Raw genomic sequence first — 23686 nt, 5'->3', positions numbered from 1 at the left:
GAGGTATCTCACAGTTCATGAAGACCCTTTGAAATCCTAGACTTACTAGAAATGCATCCAGTAAAGTTTTAACTTTAAAAGGTAACATGACACTTATCACCTTACTTTGCGCGCAGGAACCGATTATGTAATTATTGTTATCACACATTTTGTTTTTTCTTTTCATATAGATATATCATTCTGTATTTCATCCCATAATGTCCAATAGTTATATAAATATATTATTCTATATTATACATCTGGAAACAGTTATTATGTATGCACAAGTAAAGTTACACCTTTTCTGTAACAGCTAATGTTAACCGTGTTACATCATTAGGTGTTACATCATGTATTCATTTTTTAACAAAAAGCTTTTATTCGCTGTCCTGTAAAATGGTGATATTTGTAATACTAAGTTTCAGGCAAGAATTCATCATCAAAACACCAAGGTAATATCATTTATTTCTGTTCGGTATAGCAATTCTGAGGCATGTCTATTTGGTTACCCTGGGCGATGTCACTCTTCAACGGACCGAAACGTTTCATTTCAAAGAAGATGTAAGGGGATTTGCTGTCTTGTTCGTGTTTTAAGACAATAATTACAAAAGAACTGAAGTCATTTCCAATTTTTTTTTCACGAACAAGTCTAACAGTTCCAATGTTTTGGATTTATCCAAACTGACAGTGTAAAATAATTTCCCAATACATTTGAATATTTCATTTGGATTGAGATGATTTTATGTTAGGAAAGAACGCTATCCACGATGCTTTCACGAATATACCACGGTCTAACTCGTATTACCCAGAACTTAAAATATTGTTAAATAGCAAAATAGGTCCAGGCGGCACCATCGTAATTTCCAACCCATGTATTTCGGAAGGGACAATAAATAGAGCTTATATGCCCTTCAGCCATCGTCCATTGGAAATCCAAAGGGAGTGGATATGTTGCTGTTCTGACAAATCCTCCCTCATTACACATTTTATCTTCAAGAAGACAGCCAAAGCGAATCTGACCTTAGAACATGACCTGGAAATTTAACTGAGTGTTAACAAGACGGATAGAAGCATTCGCTTCAGACAGAGAAAAGAATAACTCTTACAGAAATACAGAGATGGAAAGTGTTTGTAATCCGACATGATAAAACAACCAATTCATCATTAAATATTCCTATACCGACCTGAACTCAATCGATGCCAATAACTTGGACTACATGGCTCATTTTCCCGCCATTCCATTGATAGCCATTGGAGTCGACTGTCAACTATTCTCGTGCAGAACTTCTTCTGCTATCGCATGTAGCTGTCAATGATTGTCTTCTTCTGAAGATTTTTGTAGGATTTGTGGACACTTCTGTTTGTTTTCATCTCGCACCTACTTTCTAGCTGACATTCAAAGAGATTTAACATGGGCAGAAGATCTTTCGTGTCGACTGGTGCTAGTGAGTGATAATTTAGCAGGCAAACATATTATAAAACGTTGGAATAAATATCAAATTGTAAGTATTCTATAAGTGTAATAATTATTGGATTTGTTAAAAAGATAATCTTTATTTATTCTATAAAGGAGATTAACAGCACGTTTTTTCTCTGTTTGCGGGTAATCACAAGATTCGGCTGCAAAAAGGAAACAGTAATATTCTAATTTTGTGTAGAATTGGATATAAAATTGAGGCTTGATTTATTATAGCGTTTAAAACAGATTGACCCGAATTCGAGCAGTCTGAAAGATTTGAACAATAATTTCTTTGCTTGATATTGGATAAGATTTCCACTTTGTGCATGAAGAATCAATCAATATCAGTGTATTTTGTATGTATAGTGCAGATGATAAGTGTCTGTGACTATCAGGGTTATCAGGGTTAACGAATATTTGGCTTTCAAGCTGGAATCGCTTTGTGGGTTGATAACATATATTATGTGTTGACACAAATTGTAAATAAATGAATAAATAGGAAGATGGGTTTCAGATTTGTCAAGGGATTGTGCATAGACATGTAGGACATAACGTCTACTTCTATTTATATTATTTGCGGAAGAACTTTATATACCACATAATCATGCAGCTGATTGTTCTTTTATCCTACTTAAAGGCTTGCCCATAGAACTGATCGTGTAACTTAACTAGATAAATGAAATGTTTTTTTTACTTGAGTGCACAAAATGTTAAAAAAAAAACAGGGGAATGTTTTCTCTAAGAAATATATCAATGAACAAGATGGTGGCCTTCTTACACCATTGACATTACTTAGTTCAAGAGAGTTTCTCCTTAATTTAATTTGGTAGTCTTTGATCAATATTGATGAAGAACAATATAGTTAAAAGAGCCTGTGATATGCTCAAGGTTAAGCTGACAGCATATCAAATTATACCAGGAGGATGCAGTGCATAAACTGATAATAATGTCAGACTTTCTTGAAGCTTTACCAAAATATTTTCATGATTTTCAATCAATCTGATGTAGACACTGATACTTACTTAATACAAATGTTTTCAAAGTACACATTGCTCGTTTATAGTTAGAAATCAATATATTTGAGTTACCTATGGTAACTTGTGGTAGACTATACTTTTGTCATTTCCATACCAGATTTCATTCATGTGTAGCTGGAAGGTTTTCAGCTCTGTCAGTATATCTCAGGTTCTTTTATCTACTTAAACTTGTTGTTGAACATAACAGCTTTATATTCAAATCTAATTGTCTCAAATTTTGCTGCATGAATGAGATTACTTAATGCTGAGTTGATTACAAATTGGTATATTTGTAACATTAGCTTATTCATAGAATTATAGATATATAATTTTTATGAAAAGTTTTGAAGTTAGAATTTACATATATAAATTTCAAATATGCATGTATTTATTCAACCTTTTATTTGTATTAAATGAAATTTATTGATGATGATGTAATAATAAAACAAGTTTTATAGTTTACATGTATCATAATTATATATTATTTATTCATTAGAAATGATTGTGTATCAAGCTAGATATGAGGTAATTTTATTTATTTAGTCCGTTTATTAATATCCTAACTCTATGTCAATATAGAAACACTTTTATTCATTTACTAATATGGTAACCTAATATTTTCTTTACTTGGCAACATCAAGTATTCATGGGCATTTCATTACAAACATTTATTCAATTCTTTATTTTGGAATTTTTCAAATGCATGGTTCAGATTTATATGCTGGTAATAGGTGTCAGAATAAGAATATCTTGTTAAATATCATGTTGCTTCTATTAAATATAATTTAGTTTTTACTTCAAAAATTTCTTCTTTTTTGAGGCAAATTGTGATATAACTCATCTTATTGAAAACTTTCTACATAGCTCAATACATGAGATGAGACTAAGTAACAAAATATAATATGTATCAAGAAATAGAAGAAATAGAATTATTGAAAAATTTTAATAAGATTTCAAGGATGGATTGTATTAATCATATTTATTAATTATATGTTCCATATTTGAATCAGAAATCGCTAAGTAGTGTAATTTGAATATTGGGTTTCATGTTATGTATGGAAAATATAATCTCATCAGAGAAATTCGTATGTCTGTTGCATATATTTCTATTTTACTTTGAAAGAAAAGAGAATTTTATTCCGAGGGCAGTTGTTCTCTCAATTCAGTTTGGTTCTGACAATGGCAACAAGTAATAAAAAGTAACAGTTCAATTAACTGCATTAATGAATGATAAGAAAAGTTCATTATGTAATTGATAAGGATGACATTAGAAGCAAGTGAAAAAGGGTAAATGAATTTAATAATTTACAGAATATATTAAAAACAATGTTGAAAAGTCAGACCACAATTTCTTGCTGAACTGTTTACTTTCTGACTTGTTGGCTTAAAACTGTCTCTATGAAAACTGTTTCATGAGATTATTTAGAAAACTGTATCTATGAGATTATCTAGAAAACTGTTTCTATGAGATTATCTAGAAAACTGTTTCTATGAGATTATCTAGAAACTGTCCTATGAGATTATCTAGAAAACTGTTTCTATGAGTTTATCCAGAAAACTGTTCTATGAAATCTAGAAAACTGTTATGTTCTATGAAATTTAGAATACTGTTCTATGAAATCTAGAAAACTGTTTCTATGAGATTATCTAGAAAACTGTTTCTATGAGATTATCTAGAAACTGTCCTATGAGATTATCTAGAAAACTGTTTCTATGAGTTTATCCAGAAAACTGTTCTATGAAATCTAGAAAACTGTTATGTTCTATGAAATTTAGAATACTGTTCTATGAAATCTAGAAAACTGTTTGTATGAGATTATCTAGAAAATGGTTTCTATGCGATTATCTAGAAAATTGTAAATCAATGAGGTTGGATGGAGGTTCAAAATCACCCAGTCAAAGACACAGACTAATGTTGATAATTATTGAACCATAAGATTAGCAAGCACCTTTATTTGTGTCTCCTTGTATGTAGGTAGACGTTATATGAGATTTTTAGGGTAAAACAGAGAGATCAATACTATCATTATGTGTAAGTACAGGCCACGGTGTTTTTGTATGTAAATATGTAGGTCTACTTGGCTATATCATCATAACATTGCACACTCATTCAGATCAAAGGGTGTCAAAACTGTTCAAAAATGTAAAATTCAATCATGGCATAATAATACAGAAGAAATACAGGTTATGATACAGATGACCATGAAAGAAGCATTTAAAAATTATCAAATATTAACTATTGTATTTCCCTATCCATTGATAACAAAGCAACCTAATATTATAGTTATATTTTATTCCAATCAATTGGTGCAGATCTAATGGGAAAGAGGTTGGAAAATCTCAGACACTTAAATCATATAAATAATGGTTCTTCCTGATAATGACTTGGTTTCAGTAGGATTTTATAGTAAACTATAAGAGAGGCTAAATGAGATTTTATAGGGATGAATAATTCTCAATTAATGTGGCATATATAATAAATTTTTATGTCACATTGTACCTACTTTTCTGAAACACCAGGAATAATTGCTGTTTTAAGTTGACTCGTCAGCTAATAGACCTTTTTTTTAAAAAAATTGTTTGGATTAGATTTTTCCTAAAAATGAATTATTCATATCATGAAAATTGGCCATTTTGTTAAACAGTGTTTTTTATACGCCCACATGAATATGTGGTCGTATATTGTCGTCGCCCCTGTCTGTCGGTCCGTCCGTCAACATTTCTTGTGAGCACTATAGAGACTACAGTTTTTATCTGATTTTGATAAAACTTGGTGTGATGCTTTAGATTGATAAGATCTCGGTCAAGTTCGAATTTGACATATTTTCGATGAACGGTTTTGGAGATATTGCCCTTGACTTAGAACGCCTTGAAATTTGTTAAAAATAGTTCGTGAGCAGGATTGAAGCTACAGTTTTCAACTGATTCTGGTGAAACTTGGTGCGATCATTGGAATTGATAAGATCTCGGACAAGTTTTAACTTGACGCATTTTCGATGAACGGTTTTTGAGTTATTGCCCTTAACTTTGTTAAAACGCGTCAAAATTTGTTAAAAATAGTTCGTGAGCAGGATTGAAGCTACAGTTTTCATCCGATTCTGTTGAAACTTGGTGTGATCATTGGAATTCATAATATCTGGGACAAGTTCTAACTTGACGCATTTTCGATGAACGGTTTTTGAGTTATTGCCCTTGACTTTGTTAAAACATGTCGAAATTTGTTAAAAGTAGTTCACGAGCAGGATTGAAGCTACAGTTTTCGACCTATTCTGATGAAACTTGGTGTGATCATTGGAATTGATAAGATCTCAGACAAGTTCTAATTTGACGCATTTTCGATGAACGGTTTTTGAGTTATTGCCCTTGACTTTGTTAAAACGCGTCGAAATTTGTTAAAAATAGTTCGTGAGCAGGATTGAAGCTACAATTTTCAACCGATTCTGATGAAACTTGGTGTGATCATTGGAATTGATAAGATCTCGGTCAAGTTCTAACTTGACGCATTTTCGATGAACGGTTTTTGAGTTATTGCCCTTGACTTTGTTGAAATGCGTCGAAATTTGTTAAAAATAGTTTGTGAGCAGGATTGTCGCTACAGTTTTCAACTGATTCTAATGAAACTTGTTGTGATCATTGAAATTGATAAGATCTCGGACAAGTTCTAACTTGATGCATTTTTGATGAACAGTTTTCGAGTTATTGCCCTTGACTTTGTAAAAACGCGTCAAAATGTGTTCGTGAGCACAATAGAAGCTACAGTTTTCAACCGATTCTCATGAAACTTGGTGTGATCATTGGAATTGATAAGATCTCGGACAAGTTCTAACAAGAGATATTTTTGATGAACATTTTTTGAGTTATTGCCCTTGACTTTGTAAACACGAATCAAAAGTTGTTTTTTGCCCTTGATTAGAGCTGTGTGATTTAATTGTTTGTTGTATTTGGGTTATTGATATTGATTTTAAAAAATTTTGTGGAATTATTCAGCATAAATAATTTCTTCAATATGAGAAAATTCGTACTTTAGTCACTAAAGACTATTTTATTATTTCTGACAGCTGCCAGTGGGCGTATGTTACCTTGCAACGCAAGCTATCTTTTGAGTTATTGCCCTTGACTTTGTAAACACGAATCAAAAGTTGTTTTTTGCCCTTGATTAGAGCTGTGTGATTTAATTGTTTGTTGTATTTGGGTTATTGATATTGATTTTAAAAAATTTTGTGGAATTACTCAGCATAAATAATTTCTTCAATATGAGAAAATTCGTACCTTAGTCACTAAAGACTGTTTTATCATTTCTGACAGCTGCCAGTGGGCGTATGTTACCTTGCAACGCAAGCTATCTTTTTTTATCTGGTAGAAAGTTTTACATGGGTAATGAATATGTACAGTGGTGTAACCTATTTTCGTGGATATAAGGATTCAACATCGAATTTCGTCAAAGTTAAAAAAACGAAAAAAAAAATTTATGTCTTAGAAGTTTCCTGAGATATTCTACAAAATAATAGAAATCGGTTTATTTCGATTTTCTTAATGAATCCTTCACTTTGACCCATATTTCATGAGCAACAAACTCGGGAACGGCGGCAGAATGTGTCACCTATTTTCGTGTACAATGTTTTATCTATAAATAAGTCTAGAAAAACACGTTGTATGGATACCGGGTGGTATAATTAACTTCTCTTAGTATTTATCTTTAATATCAATTCATTATAACTAGTGACAATTCCTTCAAAGAAGCACGATTTGAAAAAAAAATAGTGACTGACAAAATAAGAAACGTAGCGTGATTTATTGCTAAAAGTCACTGAAACAACATAAGAATATGGTCCACTTTGTGTTCCATAGAAATTTTCTGCTGACACGGAATCCGCTAGTTGATCACGTGACTTCATTCGTTGGATTATATTCTAGCAGACGACACTTGGAATTCCGATTAACGCTCGGGATTATAATGAAATTCGGCTGATAAAAAATGGTGACGTTTGGTAATAAGTGAAATCCGCCATTTTGTATTTGTCAAAGTATACATTAATACATTTTACCTTGCTTGAAACTACTGGATTCATTCTACTAGCTGATATTATAGAGAAAACCCATGTTTATCAAAACAAACTAATGCGGAGGATGCGCAAGGTCGCTCATGTAAATTATTAATCCTTTCCGGAAATCCACGAATAATAGGTTTCCACGAAATTAGGTTACTCGACTGTATAAAAATGAAAGAAGTGTTAAAGGTTAGTCTCAAAGGAATATTTTTAAATTAGAATAAACTTTCTTAAATTTTTGGATTGTAAAAAATACCATATTTTTCTAAATCATCCTAACCAAATTTAAAGGCTACCAACTTGGTAACATGGGGTTTGGAGATGCAGCAAATCCAATGTAGCAAATTCATTGTATTGGAGAACATCAACATAAAAGTGTACTAAAAATAACCTGTAAACAATTCCTTAAAATTCAACTTTTATTCACATCAAATATTTATGGACAATAGGCAGACAATAAAAAATTTATAGAACAATGCTATTAACAAAAGAACCATAGGGGAATTGACATAGACACCCAGTTTCTTCTTCTTCAACTCAGTTTCCTCTTCTTGTTAAACCCAGTTTCTTCTTCTTCATCAATCCAGTTTCTTCTTCTTGAACAGATGACTTATTTAAATCCTCAAATTTGAGAACAAATGAAATGAATTGAATTTTACGTCCTACCTACCTGTCCCAACCAGTGACTAGATGCTGTTTCCATGTCAGACCTGCAAAAAGAAACTTTCAAGATAGTGAGAAAGTGTCTAACTCAATGAGTCACCTTTGCTCCCTGAGTTAAGATGGTTTATGTTTGTGAATCTAAGTGGAACATCATTAAATCTGTAATCTTATGAATATTCAAATATTTTAGAGGAAAAGTAGAATCGTTAATTTAATCTTTATTATATAATGATTGAAAGTCTTGACACACAACTACCGGCTCATCACAGAAACCTTTCATCCTGATAACTTGTCTCTAACATTCTTTCACTTCATTAAGGAATTACACCACATTCCAAGCAATAGCGCGACATCCTTGTAACTTGGTTTGAACAAGACAGTTGCTAGGAGACAATTTACAGATTTCAGAATTGAGGAATAATTGAAGTGATTTTTAGTATAAATCGTGGTTTCAATAAGAATGTTTTGTATGTATTTTGGGAGAAAATCAATGTTTATGCAATGTAATGTTTTGAAAGTGTGAAAGTAATTGGAAGTCTGGAAATATAATTGAAATGTAATTCATTCTCTCTACAATATTCCATAGACATACTTCTGTTTCTGGAACATTTCATCTAAATATATATCTAATACTACATGTCACTTTCATTGTAACTTCAGATATGAACTGATATAGGACTTTGCAAGCTTGTAGTTGTCCTCATGTGGATAAATCACAGTCCACATGAAAATTAACCACAGTCCACATGTAGATAAACCACAGTCTACATGTAGATAGACCACAGTCCACATGTTGATGAACCACAGTCCACATGTAGATAAACCACAGTCTACACGTAAATAAACGAAAGTCTACATGTTGATGAACCACAGTCTACATGTATATAAACCAAAGTCCACATGAAGATTAACCACAATTTACATGGGGACGAACCGCAGTCCACATATCAAAACTAGATTTATTTTTGTTCATGAGAAACATTGATTATCTTTTACAACAATTGATTGTCACATTACTGAATCAGTTGAAAAATGGCTTTTTATTGTCAAAATGATTGATGGTGTTTCAAGAAGTTTTTTAACATTCAAAGCTAATATTTGTGGCCATTATTGGTTACAAATCTGACATCATAGAATCCAAGCTATTCCACAATTTAGCTCCTTTCTATAAATTTCTATTGGTGGTTGAAAAGTTGAATTTGGTGTCAAATTTTAAATCTAATTCAAATATCTTAGAAAGAGTAGGTTGGAACTTGACACACATGTAGATGAAATGCTTTCTTGAGTGATTCTAAACTTTAAACCTCTAAAGACATGTGGGAGTTAAACACTTGTTAAGATTAATGTCGAAAATAGCACAGTTTTCTTCACTTGACTTTTGAAAGCCAATTTTCAGATCAAATACTGTACATGACTGTAAAATTGTCTGGCTTGAAATCTAATTGCTTTATAAAGGAATTTCTGTTTCATACTATTTTTATATTATAATGTCAAGTGATCTGCATTGTACATACTAAACTGACTTTAGTTTCTGAGTTATAAATTCTAAAGAGGATGGTCACTCCGTGTATAAGAAAATAAACCTCCAACCTGGTGAATTAAACCCAGAATCTGACGATTAAAGGTGCAAGCTTACCTCACCATCTGCTCGATCCATAGTACCCTAGTGAATGGTATAGCATTACTTATTAGTTATAGTGTTCTCAGAAACTAGTGTGAGGTCCAAATTGCAGCTCTTTAAAGGGAATGTAAAGAGGTTTTCAGAACTATTTATGTATCTGCAACACTGAAACACTTTGTAGTTCTTGCAATTACACAAACACTAAGCGTTTTATGACATAGCTCGTAAAGTCTCTTAAATAAAATTTTTGCAATATTGATGACATGAAGTAAATCATTTCAATAATTAGAGGAAATACAGACAAGTGATAGTAAATTGGAATGATGCAAATAGAAGCCATGGTCATGATACATAAAAATGCTAGAAAATACCTTTATCAAACCTTCAATAATTGATTACTATGATTAATAAGATATTTGTTGGAAAGACAAGTATAATGATATATACATTACTTTCATGCATATCAGCTTCACTGAATTATTAGTAAGTCAAGCATAAATATCTTACCTTCATAACACACATCAGAAACATTGTTTTGGTAGGAATATTATTTATATTATATTTAACTGACATAGATACTTGATGTGATATCTACTTATTTTGATGGTTTAGTTTATATCTATTCCATTGATTTCTATGAATTTATTACATGTGGAATGCTTGATTTACTACTGGCTGTAATTGTATTGACATTTCATCAACTAGAGCAGATCATTATTTCCAGTTGGAACCCAGGTTGTCAATAGGGTTATCTCTAAGAAGTTGAACATCTTGATATTGGAATGTAAAAGATAAGATTTCATATCCAGTAGTTTAGGAAAAATGTACAGCTTTGGTAAAGTTTTGTCAAAATTTTTGAAAACTACAGGAGCTACAGTAGGTCTATATTCAGTCTCTTCTGTTGTCAAGAAAGACTATTGCAAAGTGTTAAAGTTCTTTTGATTTAGGTATCATGACTGATAAGTTCTCATATATGAAATGAGTATGTTACAATTATTGAACATTTGTATGAAAATTGGGTTAAAAACTGTAGACTTGAGGATGACAATTGTAAATGGATGTACTGATGGACAATAAGTAGGTAACAATGGAAATACAGCAACATGGAGTGATTTTTGTCAGCGTATATAATTTAATCAACAAATGTTTTTAAAATTGAAAGTTACAGCTATGGTTGTAAGAATATTTAACATCTTTAAGAAGAATATGGCAATCAGAATTCAGAGACACTCAGTTTCTAAATGTTTTTGGAATTACTTCATGAGTCACAGACTAAACATTCTAATTTATGAAATATTTCTCCAGTATAAAAACCCATGAATTTTGATGAAATGATTCATTCAGTAATGAATAACTGCGAATGTTTCTGAAATTAATATTGATGACTGATTTATGAAACTAATCTTGCTATCAAAGAGGTTCAAGAAATGAATGTTTCTGAAATAACTTATCTAATCAAATAACAAGTTTTTATGTATTTGAAATTAATGTGGCTGCCAATATATTGCTATGAATGTTTCTAAAATTAATAGTTATTATGATATCAAATCATATTGAATTAAGGACTAATTATGATAGAGAACTATTTATAGTATGGTATTGAATATAAAGTCACTAGTAATTAGCAATATTCTTTTTAATAATGATATTATATATTGATTCCTGTACTAATAACTATTCTTATTATATTCAACTCATAATTAATACTGGACCTTGTTCTAAACACAGAATAACAAGACACGTTAATTTACTACTGGCACTCAACTTGCTGATTTACTTTATTCTTCTCATTTTTACATTTGATCTTGAATACCTGACATTATCAGAGCTTTTGAACTCTCGTTCACTTTTGAATAATAGCAAATTACATTCTGATAACTGGTTAGATGAAGAATTTAAATATTAAATCTAAATTGTAATCAAAAAGATATTATGGCTTACAGTGGTTTTGTAAAGTGTATATATTAAACAGACTTAAATATTTCTAAAAGTCGATTACAAGACAAGCACTTAGTAACCTTTCTGTTTGATAGTGTTGCCAATCTAGAAGTGGTAATTATTGCTGAATGTATAAGGGGAAAATTCGATCTATATGATGATGAACCATGTTACCTTCAAGAACTCTTTCTAATTTACACATTGATAGAATATTTATTAACCCCTTGAGCTGTAAGAGATTAGCTTGTCATTATAAATATTATTATTGGGTGTTTGTGGCAGGTGTAGTGGTATGGACTCTATATGGAAATATGCAGATAGATAGATGAATATACCATAAAAAGTTAAATAATATGCTTTGATTGATTGAATCAATAAAATAGCTTAAAACATAATTTTGACAATGGCAAATATATCCATGGAATAAAAAATATTTAATATTGTTTAAACATGGACAAGTTGTTGTTCTCAAAACAGTTGTGATTTGGTTTGAAAAGTGCAAATTAGTAGATCTATAATTCTTTATTTGAATGTATCTGTTTTGAAGAGAAGATAATGAGAACGAAGAAAAAGTGTTTTGATTCTTTATACTTGTTAGATTAGATTTTATCACCAGTGAAAGTTTTTCTGCTGTAAAAAGTTCTGCAATAGATCAGATCTTGCTAAATTTAGAACTATTCTTTTCTGAAGTTGAAAGGCAACCTTTAAAGGAAGGATTGATGTTTTCTTTTTTGAATCACATCCTGTTAACATTATTACAAGAATTAATTGATTTCAATTGAAGGCATTGAACTTATACACTTTCATCTGATATGATAGTGGAGCTTGAATCAGCCTGTATTTAGTATGAAATGTTCTTCAAGAACTGTGGTAAGTTAAAGATGCGAATTATTTGCCATGGGGTATGTGACAATCATTTGTGGAAGATTGAATAGTTAATAAAGTGGTCTGAAGTATTCACATTCTATAGATAAAATGTTTACCCTCTGCAGAAGATCCTGTCTCTCCTAGTTGAGTGTGACATTTCTTTCTAGATGAATGTAGTCACAGACTTGAGAAGAAACTGTCAAACTTAGAAACAGAATTTATTTAGTAAATGCCAAGGTGAAAAAGCTTTGTTTTGGCGAATTGAGACATTCAATTACTTAGTGGGTAAAGTGGGTAAAAATGCTAAATATTTAACAGTCTTTGTTGTTAATAATGCTGTTATGTTGTTAGCATTTTAAAGAGAAAGAATGAATATGTTTTCAATTTCCAAGAAACTGTTACCATCAATTAAAATGAGATAAAAATCAATGACAACCAGGTCTATTTTCTTGAGAGAATGATAACTTTGTTAAACTGAATTCCTTGTTCAGTGTATTTGACATACCATATTTTTGGATTTCTTCTCTTTTATAGATATCAAGTTTCATAAATAGGTTATGTGAATAATTAGCACTATTTCTTTATTACTTCTTTTCCTCGGGATGAAGAGAAATGTATCAATCTAAAAAGCAATCTTATTGAATGACTTCCTTGCATTCTACAAGTGTTCATATTCTCTTGATCTTTGAATATAAGAAGTAATCAAAGGATCTTGAAATTTTAAAACAAGCCAAACATAAAAGAGAAAGCTTCTTGAGAAAAAAACTAGGAACAAATAAAAAATTACTGACATGGTCTGCCCTGATTTTTCAGGTTATGTTTTTGCCATTTTGGATTTAGTTTGAAATATTCTACTCATTGAGAATATTTAAAAAACAGAAGAAGACAGCTTGCCAGGCAAGGTAATATTCACCCACTGGCAGCTTAGATTTTGAATAAAAATATTTGGCAGTACAGTAACAATCACCCGTATTAAATATTCAATCTTTCAGTCATACACTTCTTCTGAATTTTTTGGGGCGATACAAAATAATATAACAAAGTTCTCAAAATCAGACAAGTATTGTGCCTTTAGTGTTCACAAGATAAAAGTTCAACATGTTTTCAAAAACAAGGACAATAACTCATACTAAATATTTTGCGATTCTTCTGATTTTCCATAAGGTGCCTTCTAGAGTTTTTATGGGTTAAAAATTGAACCTGTTTTCATTAACAAGTGCAATAACTCATACTAAATATTTTTCAATTTTTTTTTATTTTTAGTTCCTCCTTAGGTGATTATAAGTTTCGTCAAAATTGCATTTTCAAGAACAAGGGAAATAACTAATACTAGATATTTTTCAATTCTTCTGATTTTCAATAGTGTTCATCCTTGAGTGATATCAAACACACACACACCAAGTTGAAAAAATTTTAAGGTGTTTTAAGAACAATGGTAATAACTCGTACGAAATGTTTTTTGATTTTTCTGATTTTCAATAGGGTTCATCCTTGGGTTATAACAAAGACTCGCACCAAACTTCGTCTATAGCTGACAAGAATTGTGCCTTATAGCGTGTTTACAAGCTAAAAATTGAACGCATTTTCAAGAAAAGGGCCAATAACTCATACTAAATATTTTTCTGTTTTTAATAAGGTTCATCCCAGGATGATTCAAACATTCACATCAAGTTTCGTCGAAATCAGTTAAGAATTGTGCCTTCTAGAGTGTTTTCCAGCAATTGTGAAATGGGTGGTCAGCAAATGGGTTCTGAGAAACCACACATCCAATTAAGTTTTTAAAAGTTTATTATAACATATAACAAAAACCCTGAAATATTCAAAGCAGAATATTATACAGTGAAAGATAGTAATAGAAAATACATAATATATACAATATAAAGGATTATACAAAAATAGCTCTGTCGTCTTAACCGTCTTATTATTGAAAGAATAATAAGAGTAACCTGCGGTGGTTCCAATTACTTAGAATGAATATATATATATTAAATGCCTAACATGTTAATGAAATATAAACAAAGGCTTACCCTAAAGAGGGGTTTTAAACACCAATAGGTATCAAGCAAAGGGCTTGAATACAAACTATTATATAGCCTAAAATGAAATGAGTTATGATGTAATATTTATATGTTGAAACAGTAAGAAAACTATGTATAACTTTGTACAATTGACCATAACTACCACAAGAGGAAATTACTAACTGGAATGCGCTAAAACTATAATGTACAGATAAAAACAAGAACTAGAAAGAAACTTACCAAAACTAGAGAAAATCCAGTGTTCACAAAACACAATATCCAAATGTGAAAAGAGACAAACAAAACTTCTGATACTAGCAAAGAGAAGGTCTTTACAATCCAGAAACTAATATAGTTGTGAAGGCAAAAAGATACAGAAAAGGCAGAAACCAAGGGGAGTCTGGGTAAACAAACCAGAAAACCATGGTAGAGACCAATGGAAAGAAAAAAAGAGTGAGTGAGTGAAGAAATGAACTCACTCAGATGAATAAGTATTAAGAGAGAGATAGAAAGAAGATAAGTGAACTGTGCTATAAAACATAAACAATAATTAAAACCTGGATAAACTTAAACAATAATATTTACACCTAAAATATAGCTCCATTACATATTCCCCCCCTTCTTCAAATGTTGTCCACAACATTTATCTTCATAAAAATTCTTCTGGAAATATAGATTTACACAACGTTGGTAACATCTCTAACACAATCCTTAGTCGCTCTGGTGCTAGTGTAGCAAAATCCACAGGCAATAGAGATCTTGCCAAATCTGCTAGCCTTTGAAATCTGGGAATCTGCTGTGTTAGGACATACTCACCACGTTGTATCCATTGGGGTGCTTGTCGTGTTCTCGATGGTCGCAGTTGATCTTCATCTTCAGGTCTGTTTTGTTCATCGTCGATAGTATCTGGTACTGGTTCTGGTGATGTATGTTGTACAACCTCAGCTGGTGGCTCTGCTGATGGTTCTTCTGTTGTTTCTGCTGGTGATTCCATCGGCGCTTCTTGTGGCTGAGAAATTTCATCTACTGCTGCCTCTGACACTTCATCTCTGGACTCAGCTTCTTGTTCAGATGACTCTGGCCTTACCTGTACATCGTTCTGAGCTGGTTGTACCTCGGGAACAAAGAAAACTTCATCTTCCATCGAGTCTTCAACAACATCTGTGGGGCTAGCTAAAGGTAAGAAATTTACCTGATCCACAATTATTACTGATTCGTCTTCGTCAGTTGAATCACTTGTATCGTCATCATCAGTCATGTCACTTACCACTTTGTTGGTTACCGGTACTCTAGTCTTACCTGATTGTTTTGGTAGTTCAGGAACTGTACCAATAGGAAGTAAGTGGTTCCTATGCAAAATTCTCTTTCGTCCAGTACCATCATTAGCTATCACTTCATATACGGGTATCTCTTCATTTGGTCTTCTTATCACTCTGTATGGCTTTTCTTCCCATTTATCTGCGATCTTGTGTCTGCCATCAAATGCTAACTTCTTCACCAGCACTAAATCTTCTGGCTCCAAGGTGTTATTTCTGGCTCTAAGGTTGTATTTGTAATTACCTGCTTGATTCTTCTTAGCCTTGGCGACTTCTTCAGATGCAGCGGTGTAGGCATACTCCAACTTCTCTCTGAGTTTATCCACGTAGGAGTTGTAGTTGGTGGCTTCTTCCTCTGTATTGACTAGTCCTAACACAACGTCAACAGCAAGTGTTGGTTTACGGCCAAACATCAACTCAAATGGTGAATAGTTGGTAGTGGCATGTTTCGTACTGTTGTATGCATGAACTAATGGCGCAACGTAAGTTTTCCAATCAGATTTCTGCTCAGGGTTGAGCGTCCCCAACATATTGAGCAGAGTCCGATTGAATCTCTCACATTGGCCATTTCCCTGCGGATGGTAAGGTGTAGTACGGGATTTCTTCATACCAGTGAGCCTGCAAAGTTCCTTAATGAGCTTTCCTTCGAACTGAGCACCTTGATCACTATGGATCCTTTTCGTAATACCATAGTGAACAATGAAGGAATCAAAAAGACACTTAGCAGTCACACTAGCAGAAGTATTCCAGACAGGGAACGCCTGTGCAAAGCGAGTGAAGTGGTCAGTTATAACAAGGATATTGCTATAACCATCCTTACACTCCTCTACACAAACATAGTCCATACATACTAGTTCCATTGGTTGATTTGAGGTTATACTGACCAGTGGACATGTCGATGGTAAAGTTTTCCTGTGAATGCATCTGTCACACTTCTTGATGTAGTCATCGATGTCGCTAACCATTCTGGGCCAAAAGAATCTTTCTTTTGCCAAACTCACAGTTCGTTCCCTTCCTGGGTGACCAACAGCGTCGTGAATTCCATTTAGAGCTTGCTTCCTGTAGCTAGATGGCAAAACTAAACGAAATTCTTCTCCATCACCAGTTATCGTGCACCTGAATAAGGTTCCCGATCTAAGGACGAAGTGTCCATATTCCCGATTCAAAGCTGCTTCCTCTTGTGATGAAGCTCGTGGATGTGGTTTCCTGTTTTTCTCTAGATTAATAATAACATGTTTCAATAAGGAATCGTTGAGTTGTTTATTACGCCAGTCTGTGTGCTTTACCAGTGATGTTGGAGTTGGTGGTGAACTGTCTGTTAGAAGTTGCTGGGACATACTTACCGTCTGCAGATAACCATCATCTAGTTCGATGTTCTTAATCGCTTGTACCAAGTCATCAGTCACTTCAGTAAATTTCTGTCTGCTAAGAGCATCTGCATCCAAATTTTTCCTGTCTGCCCGGTACTTTATCGAAAACGTGTATCCTGTTAAAGCTGCCAACCAACGATGTCCTGTGGCGTCAAGTTTAGCTGTGGTAAGAATGTACGTAAGTGGATTGTTGTCAGTGTAAACTGTGAACTGGTTGTTGTACAAATATTGGTGAAATTTCTCTGCAACAGCCCATTTAAGAGCCAGGAACTCCAATTTGTGAGCAATATTCTTTTCAGACTTGGTCAATGATCTGCTTGCGTAGGCGATAACTCTTTCCTTTCCTTCTATTTCCTGGTATAAAACGGCACCTAGTCCAGCTCCACTAGCATCCGTATGTAGAACAATAATTAAAACCTGGATAAACTTAAACAATAATATTTACACCTAAAATATAGCTCTATTACAATTGTGGATGGTCAGACGGACAAAAAGTAAATGGTTTTAAATCACATTAAACTGTTATTACTTAGTTTATAGCTGTCTATTCCTAATCAATGTGAAAGGGACAAAATTTGGCTATCTTTTTCAGCATTTTTGTGCAATGTCCTCTTTAAAGGAATCAGATTGATAATTACATCTTTTATCTACCAGTAACAGAAAATTTATAGATGGAAAATCGGTCTGTTATGTAGAAAATGGATTAGAGGCTCTTGATAAATGATTATGTTAGATTTTACACCTAAGCATGCAATTCGATATTCATCAATCTATTTTGTCATGAAATAAAAATACTCCAATGAGCTGACTAGACAAACACACAAATATGTTCTCAGTATGGCTGGAAATGCTCTGAAACCAAATATTATTAATGCAAAAAGGTTTAAATTCTTTATATTATTTAGCACTGGGGAACTACCAACATTTATGACATGTCAGAGGTTTGCAAACAAGATGGTGGATTGGTCACATAAGACCATGTCAAGATTAGATTCTTCAATTCTGATATTTTGACAGTCCACATAGATACCACTGGGTCTTGAAAAATAAAAAAAAATGCAAAAATTAATGTGCATTTAAGGTTCTCCTGCACTTAAAAACTTTAGAAAGAACCATTAATAATCTAATGAGTAGTCAGAGGTGCTTTTCCTCTGACATATAAGAAATTTAAAACTAAAAATGGTGTTATTATATTTCCTTACTTTAAAACCATTATCAGTTATTGATTCCTGTGAAATGCCACATGGAATAAAATATTAATATTATTATTATGAATAGGAATTTTCTTATAAAAAGAGAGGCCATTATTGACAGTGTAATACTGGCAGTGAATCGGAAAGAGAGTAGTAGAGTGTAAAAAGTGAACACAGTATTCATTCTCATCTGATACAATATATTCTATCTATGTTATTCTCCAGGGTCAAGCCATACAGGTCTATGCAGTAAAGATCATATCAATAATTTTTGGAATAGAGAGACTATGCAATCACAAATTATTTACATGTCAATTTACCAGTCTCTCTTCAAACTAAAGGTTTATATGTTGTCTCTGATTCTATTGAGATTTCATCTGAAAAAGGAAACCGTTAAAGAAAATATTGTATTTTTTTGGTCTAAAATGTACCAAAACAAAAATAAAATTGCTTGTGTTTGAAAGAAAAGCAACATTGTGATTGTGTACAATGGCTACTATGAAGATAATTGATAATGATAAATAACCCCAGGGAGTTTTAAAATACCATCTTTCTACTGGTACAAACCTACAGTCTGTATCTTTACTAATGAATAGTTTTATTGACTTTATTGTAAGATTGTTCTTACAGATAATTGTTAAAGAAAAGTCATGTCCTTGAGGATTTGTTATAGTTTCTGATAATACCGGCTATAGGCCTGTTGTAGGATGTACTTTAAATTTTTGCAAAAAAAAATTCACAAAATTTACTCTGGTCTGTTCTTTGTACATATCAATAAAAAACAAATGTGAAATTCAGTGTTCTGGCTTAACTGCAGTTTGATGAATCAATCTGCGCAAGATCTTCAGGAACCATCATTTCAAATGATTTGTCATTAGTCTAGTTGTTAAAATATCTTAATTGAAAGATAAATGGTAACATAACATTTTATAATGATGCAGCTACAGTAATGGTTTCTCAAATAGCTGTAGGTGTTCTGAGCAAAATAATTTAATTGTTAGTATGAACTATTTATAATTTGCTTTCTTTTTATCTTCAGATGGTTATATTTTCAGACTTCTAATACTTTCAGACATAGGTTATATAAACTAAAAAACCTATTCTTTCATGTGCTGAAATGTCATTCTCAGTTACAGTCTAATTAATATAGCTTGCCAGGCAAGGAAACATACACCCACTGGCAGCTTTGAGAAATGATAAAACTGTCTTTAGTGACCAAAGTATGAATTTTCTCATATTAAAGAAATTGTATTAGTTTGAATTGAATTATATATATATATGCCAGTTATTTATGCTGAGAAAGTCAATATCAATAACCCAAATACATCAAATTATCGCATCAATATACATGATCACACCCTGTTTCATTAAAATCAATTGAAAACTGTAGTCTCTTATGTGTTCACTAACAAAATAATTTTGACGTGTTTTTCCTAAGTCAAAGGCAATAACTCAAAGACCGTTCATCGAAATATCATTAATTTTGAACTTGTCCAAGATCTCATCAATATTGTTAAAAACTGTAGTCTCTATTGTGTTCACAACAAATTTTTACACGTTTTTCATAAGTCAAAACTAAAAGACCGTTCATCAAAAGATTGTCAAATTTGAACTTGTCCAAGATCTCATCAATATAAATGATCACAAAAATTTTCATTAAAATCAGTTGAAAACTGTAGTCTCTATTGTGTTCACAAGAAATGTTGACAGACTTTTTTTTATTAGCTTTTATTTTTAATATAGCCTCTTCAGTTCAGGTCCAATGACAGCCATCTTGAATTTTCGTCAAATTAACCTTTTGATCTAATCTGATAAATCCCCGCATCACAAAATGCTAGCTCTGGAGAGATGCCATCAAGTTTAAGAGGACTGTAGTTAGACCCTAAATGAAGTGGTTATATTTAAAATACAAGCTAATAAAAAACAGAATGAAAGTTTGGTCTAGTTTTAATTAGACTGATTTCAGTTGGTCTCTGTGATCAAGTATTACGATATGAAAGGCCTTAATGGATGTAAATTCTCTTGTGATGCAGATAATCTCTTTGCTACAGTATTCACTGATCAGATTTTAATCTCAACTGCCAATAAATCTCATCTATCATCAATAACTAGATCTGACAAAGCTGACCATAAGATAATTAGGTCAACTATTTGACATGATTGTGAACATCTAAGTATTGATATCAAAGGAATATCATCTCTTACTAACTGATCAGCTCTTATGTGCTGATGATAAGGGTTTTCTTGTATCCAAACATAACACATAACTATGGTAGCTCAGTGGGATCAGAAGTTATCAAGGATAAAGCTTTCTACTTTCTGTCTTGTCAGTAATGTAGATCAGAATACTGACATGGCTTCGGTTGCCTAATGTTACAAATTATAAGAAGGATTTTCTTGTGTCAAAAAATGAGCCAATATTGATTGTGTCCAATATTCCAACATGATCCAAATGTCAGTGTAAATTAGCGGGGGCTGACAAAGAGAAAGGTCTTGTACAGAATTAGATCATGAGACAGAAAGGGTGACTCTTTAAATGGATAGTATTGCTTCTTTGGAAAGCAAGTAAAATATATATTGATATTAGTTCTCTGCGATCCTGGAGCTAGCTCTGATGACAGCAAAACTGGTAAAATCATCAGTCAGCTAAATACAGTGAAAACAAATAATGAATATCAATTCATTGATCCATGTTTGATAATTACTAGCTTATGCAACCTAAACTTGTTTTTGTAAGAATAAGTGTCAAAACAACACAATAGCAATATTATCGTTTAGTCATAATTGAGATTGGTATCAGCTGTTTATTGATTGGCTGATTATCAAACTACAAGATTTCATTGGTCAGTTAACTAGGGTACTGAGTTGATTGACAGACTGATCAGATTGTAGCTAATTGTAAACGATGGAATTTGAACCATAGAAATAAGTCGTTCAAGTGCCCTTATATTTTCTTTAACATTTTATCTATTTTCTCAGCTGGATTATTATTATAAAAGAATATGATATTACTAATTGTTAAGAAATGCCAATATGTAGTTTTTGAATAACTGATAATATTAATTTGGTATCAACCGATTTTGATGAAACTTGAAATGGATGTTATTGGACCTAAATCGAAAGGTTTAAGATTTAAATTTAAGGCTTTTTCAAAATTTAGGCCTCTTACGTCAGTTTTGAGTTATCGCCCTTTAACCTCTATACAGTAAATGCTTCTATCAACATCATTTGCTTGTAAACGCTCTAAAAACTAGAGGCACATTCACCATTTTCGAGGGTCTCAGAAATGGAAATTGTTAAGCTAAGCTAATCGGTAATGGAATTCACAGTTTAACATATCTGATTTGCCATTCGTTTGACCAATCATCATACCTTAGTCTCAGAAAGGGGAAACTTTTTAACTAAGCTAATCCATAAAAAGAATTTTAGCCTTCAAATACATGTTTGTCCAGAATTATCCCTGTTTGAAAGTTAAAATGATGACTCATCATTTCGTGAGACTCTGTGATATACATGTATAGAAAAGACATACATTGAAATAGAAAGTAAAATTCATAGACCGAGATATTTTTGAAGGATTTATGTGATTTTTGTGCATTTCTAGTACATCTGAAGACTATATACATATATTCTAGACCTTAGTCAAACCCTCAAAAGGCAAAGCATGGCCTTTAACTCGAATTTTGAGCCTTATTAACCATGTGTAACCATTATTGTCCATGTTTGGAAGTTTAAAAGACAAAGCACTCTTCAAAGATTTTCCATTTTGAAGATCAGTTAATGACGTCACATATATAAGTAAACCAAATCATCCTGTCCCACCTCATCTACACACATCTGTGATGAAAGATGTGTGGGTGTCATATTTGACTATATCAATAAGACAATCAACTTTCGGATACCTAGAGAGACGAAATAAGACCTTTAACATATAGTCAAGGCCCAAATAAAACCCCTGAAAATGACCTATTTGACTGACCATCACTACTACATTCATCTTCAGTTAAATTAAGTTAAATGTTAATATGGAACAGAAATCCCATTATAGCCCAAATGATTGGGTGTGGTTTTCAAGTCCAGGCCAAGCTCTGTTACACATATTGATAAATCAATGTTCTTATATTTCTGTAGAAATTGATCTCTTGTCACATGATGGTTGGTTCTGAGTGCTTTTCATCAGTAAAACAGTAATGATTACAACACTTCAGGTGGTTATAAGCTGATGAGGGACATTATATCATTGATAATGAATGACAGTATCAAAGGGTATGTAAACCCTACAAAATATATTTTCAACATTGTTTGTGAAAGATTTATAAGTTTACAATCAATCTTCATAACAAAATCTTAGGTTGGCACGTGAAAGTCTTGTGACCTTAAACGAGATGTCATTCCTCTTTATTTCAGGGAATCCAGGAAAGATCAATGCCAATATCTAGCTAGTAGACAGGATTCTTATTAAAAGGTTGTTTCTTTTAAAATGAGGTTAAGGTCAAGAGTCCAAGCTTACCACTCACTGCCACTGTCCTTGTCGAAAGCAAATTTTTCAGCCATTATTCATCAGAGATTAAGAGCTTTTCTTCTTAGATTTAAACCCTTAAACAGACTTCAGATTATTTTGTGATTAAGTATGGATTCAAAAATACATTTCGATTTTCAGTGCACAATATAAGTGAAAACATTGAAAATATAGAATATAAAGAACAATAAGCTCTATGCAAACTCAGTGTCATCACAATCTGCCATTTTGATCAGGTGTTGGTAAATTGCTATTTGTATAGTGTATTACCATTATATGGATGAGCTAAGATGAAAAGTTTCATCATGAAAGAAGATTCTTGAATTGAAGGCCTCAATAAATATGACATGTTTGTATTGATTCAGTAGAACACTTATCATATAATAAACTCTTCATCTACTGATACTAATTTAGGTAATATTGATCATTGGTGTACATACTGTTTTTTAGACTGCATTATATTTTGTCCTGAAAATTAAAAGCATTCAAGAATCATTGACTATGACAATGATAATGATCAATATATTTTTATTCATATTGGAAATTGGTTTGATTTACAGATAAATGCTAAGATTTATGACACTTAAATAGTGTGAAAATGAAGGAATTTAAAGTGTTAAATGTCAACAGGGCTATAATGGTATATCTTTATAATATTTAATCGAATCAGATAGAAAAA

At 32.2% G+C, this 23686-nt stretch overlaps 1 protein-coding gene across 1 annotated transcript; it reads right to left on the bottom strand.

Annotated features, from left to right (window-relative positions):
• Nucleotides 1-15258: 15258 nt before the first annotated feature.
• LOTGIDRAFT_173663 (hypothetical protein) lies at nt 15259-15603 on the bottom strand (the record flags this gene model as incomplete). Its single annotated transcript, XM_009051444.1, has 1 exon — nt 15259-15603. One exon carries the CDS (start codon nt 15601-15603, stop codon nt 15259-15261), a length of 345 nt encoding a protein of 114 aa, XP_009049692.1.
• Between the last annotated feature and the right edge of the window lie 8083 nt (nt 15604-23686).

The sequence above is a fragment of the Lottia gigantea genome (assembly GCF_000327385.1).
Source record: "Lottia gigantea unplaced genomic scaffold LOTGIsca_168, whole genome shotgun sequence".
NCBI lineage: Eukaryota > Metazoa > Mollusca > Gastropoda > Lottiidae > Lottia > Lottia gigantea.
This window is presented reverse-complemented; position numbering and strand designations above follow the sequence as displayed.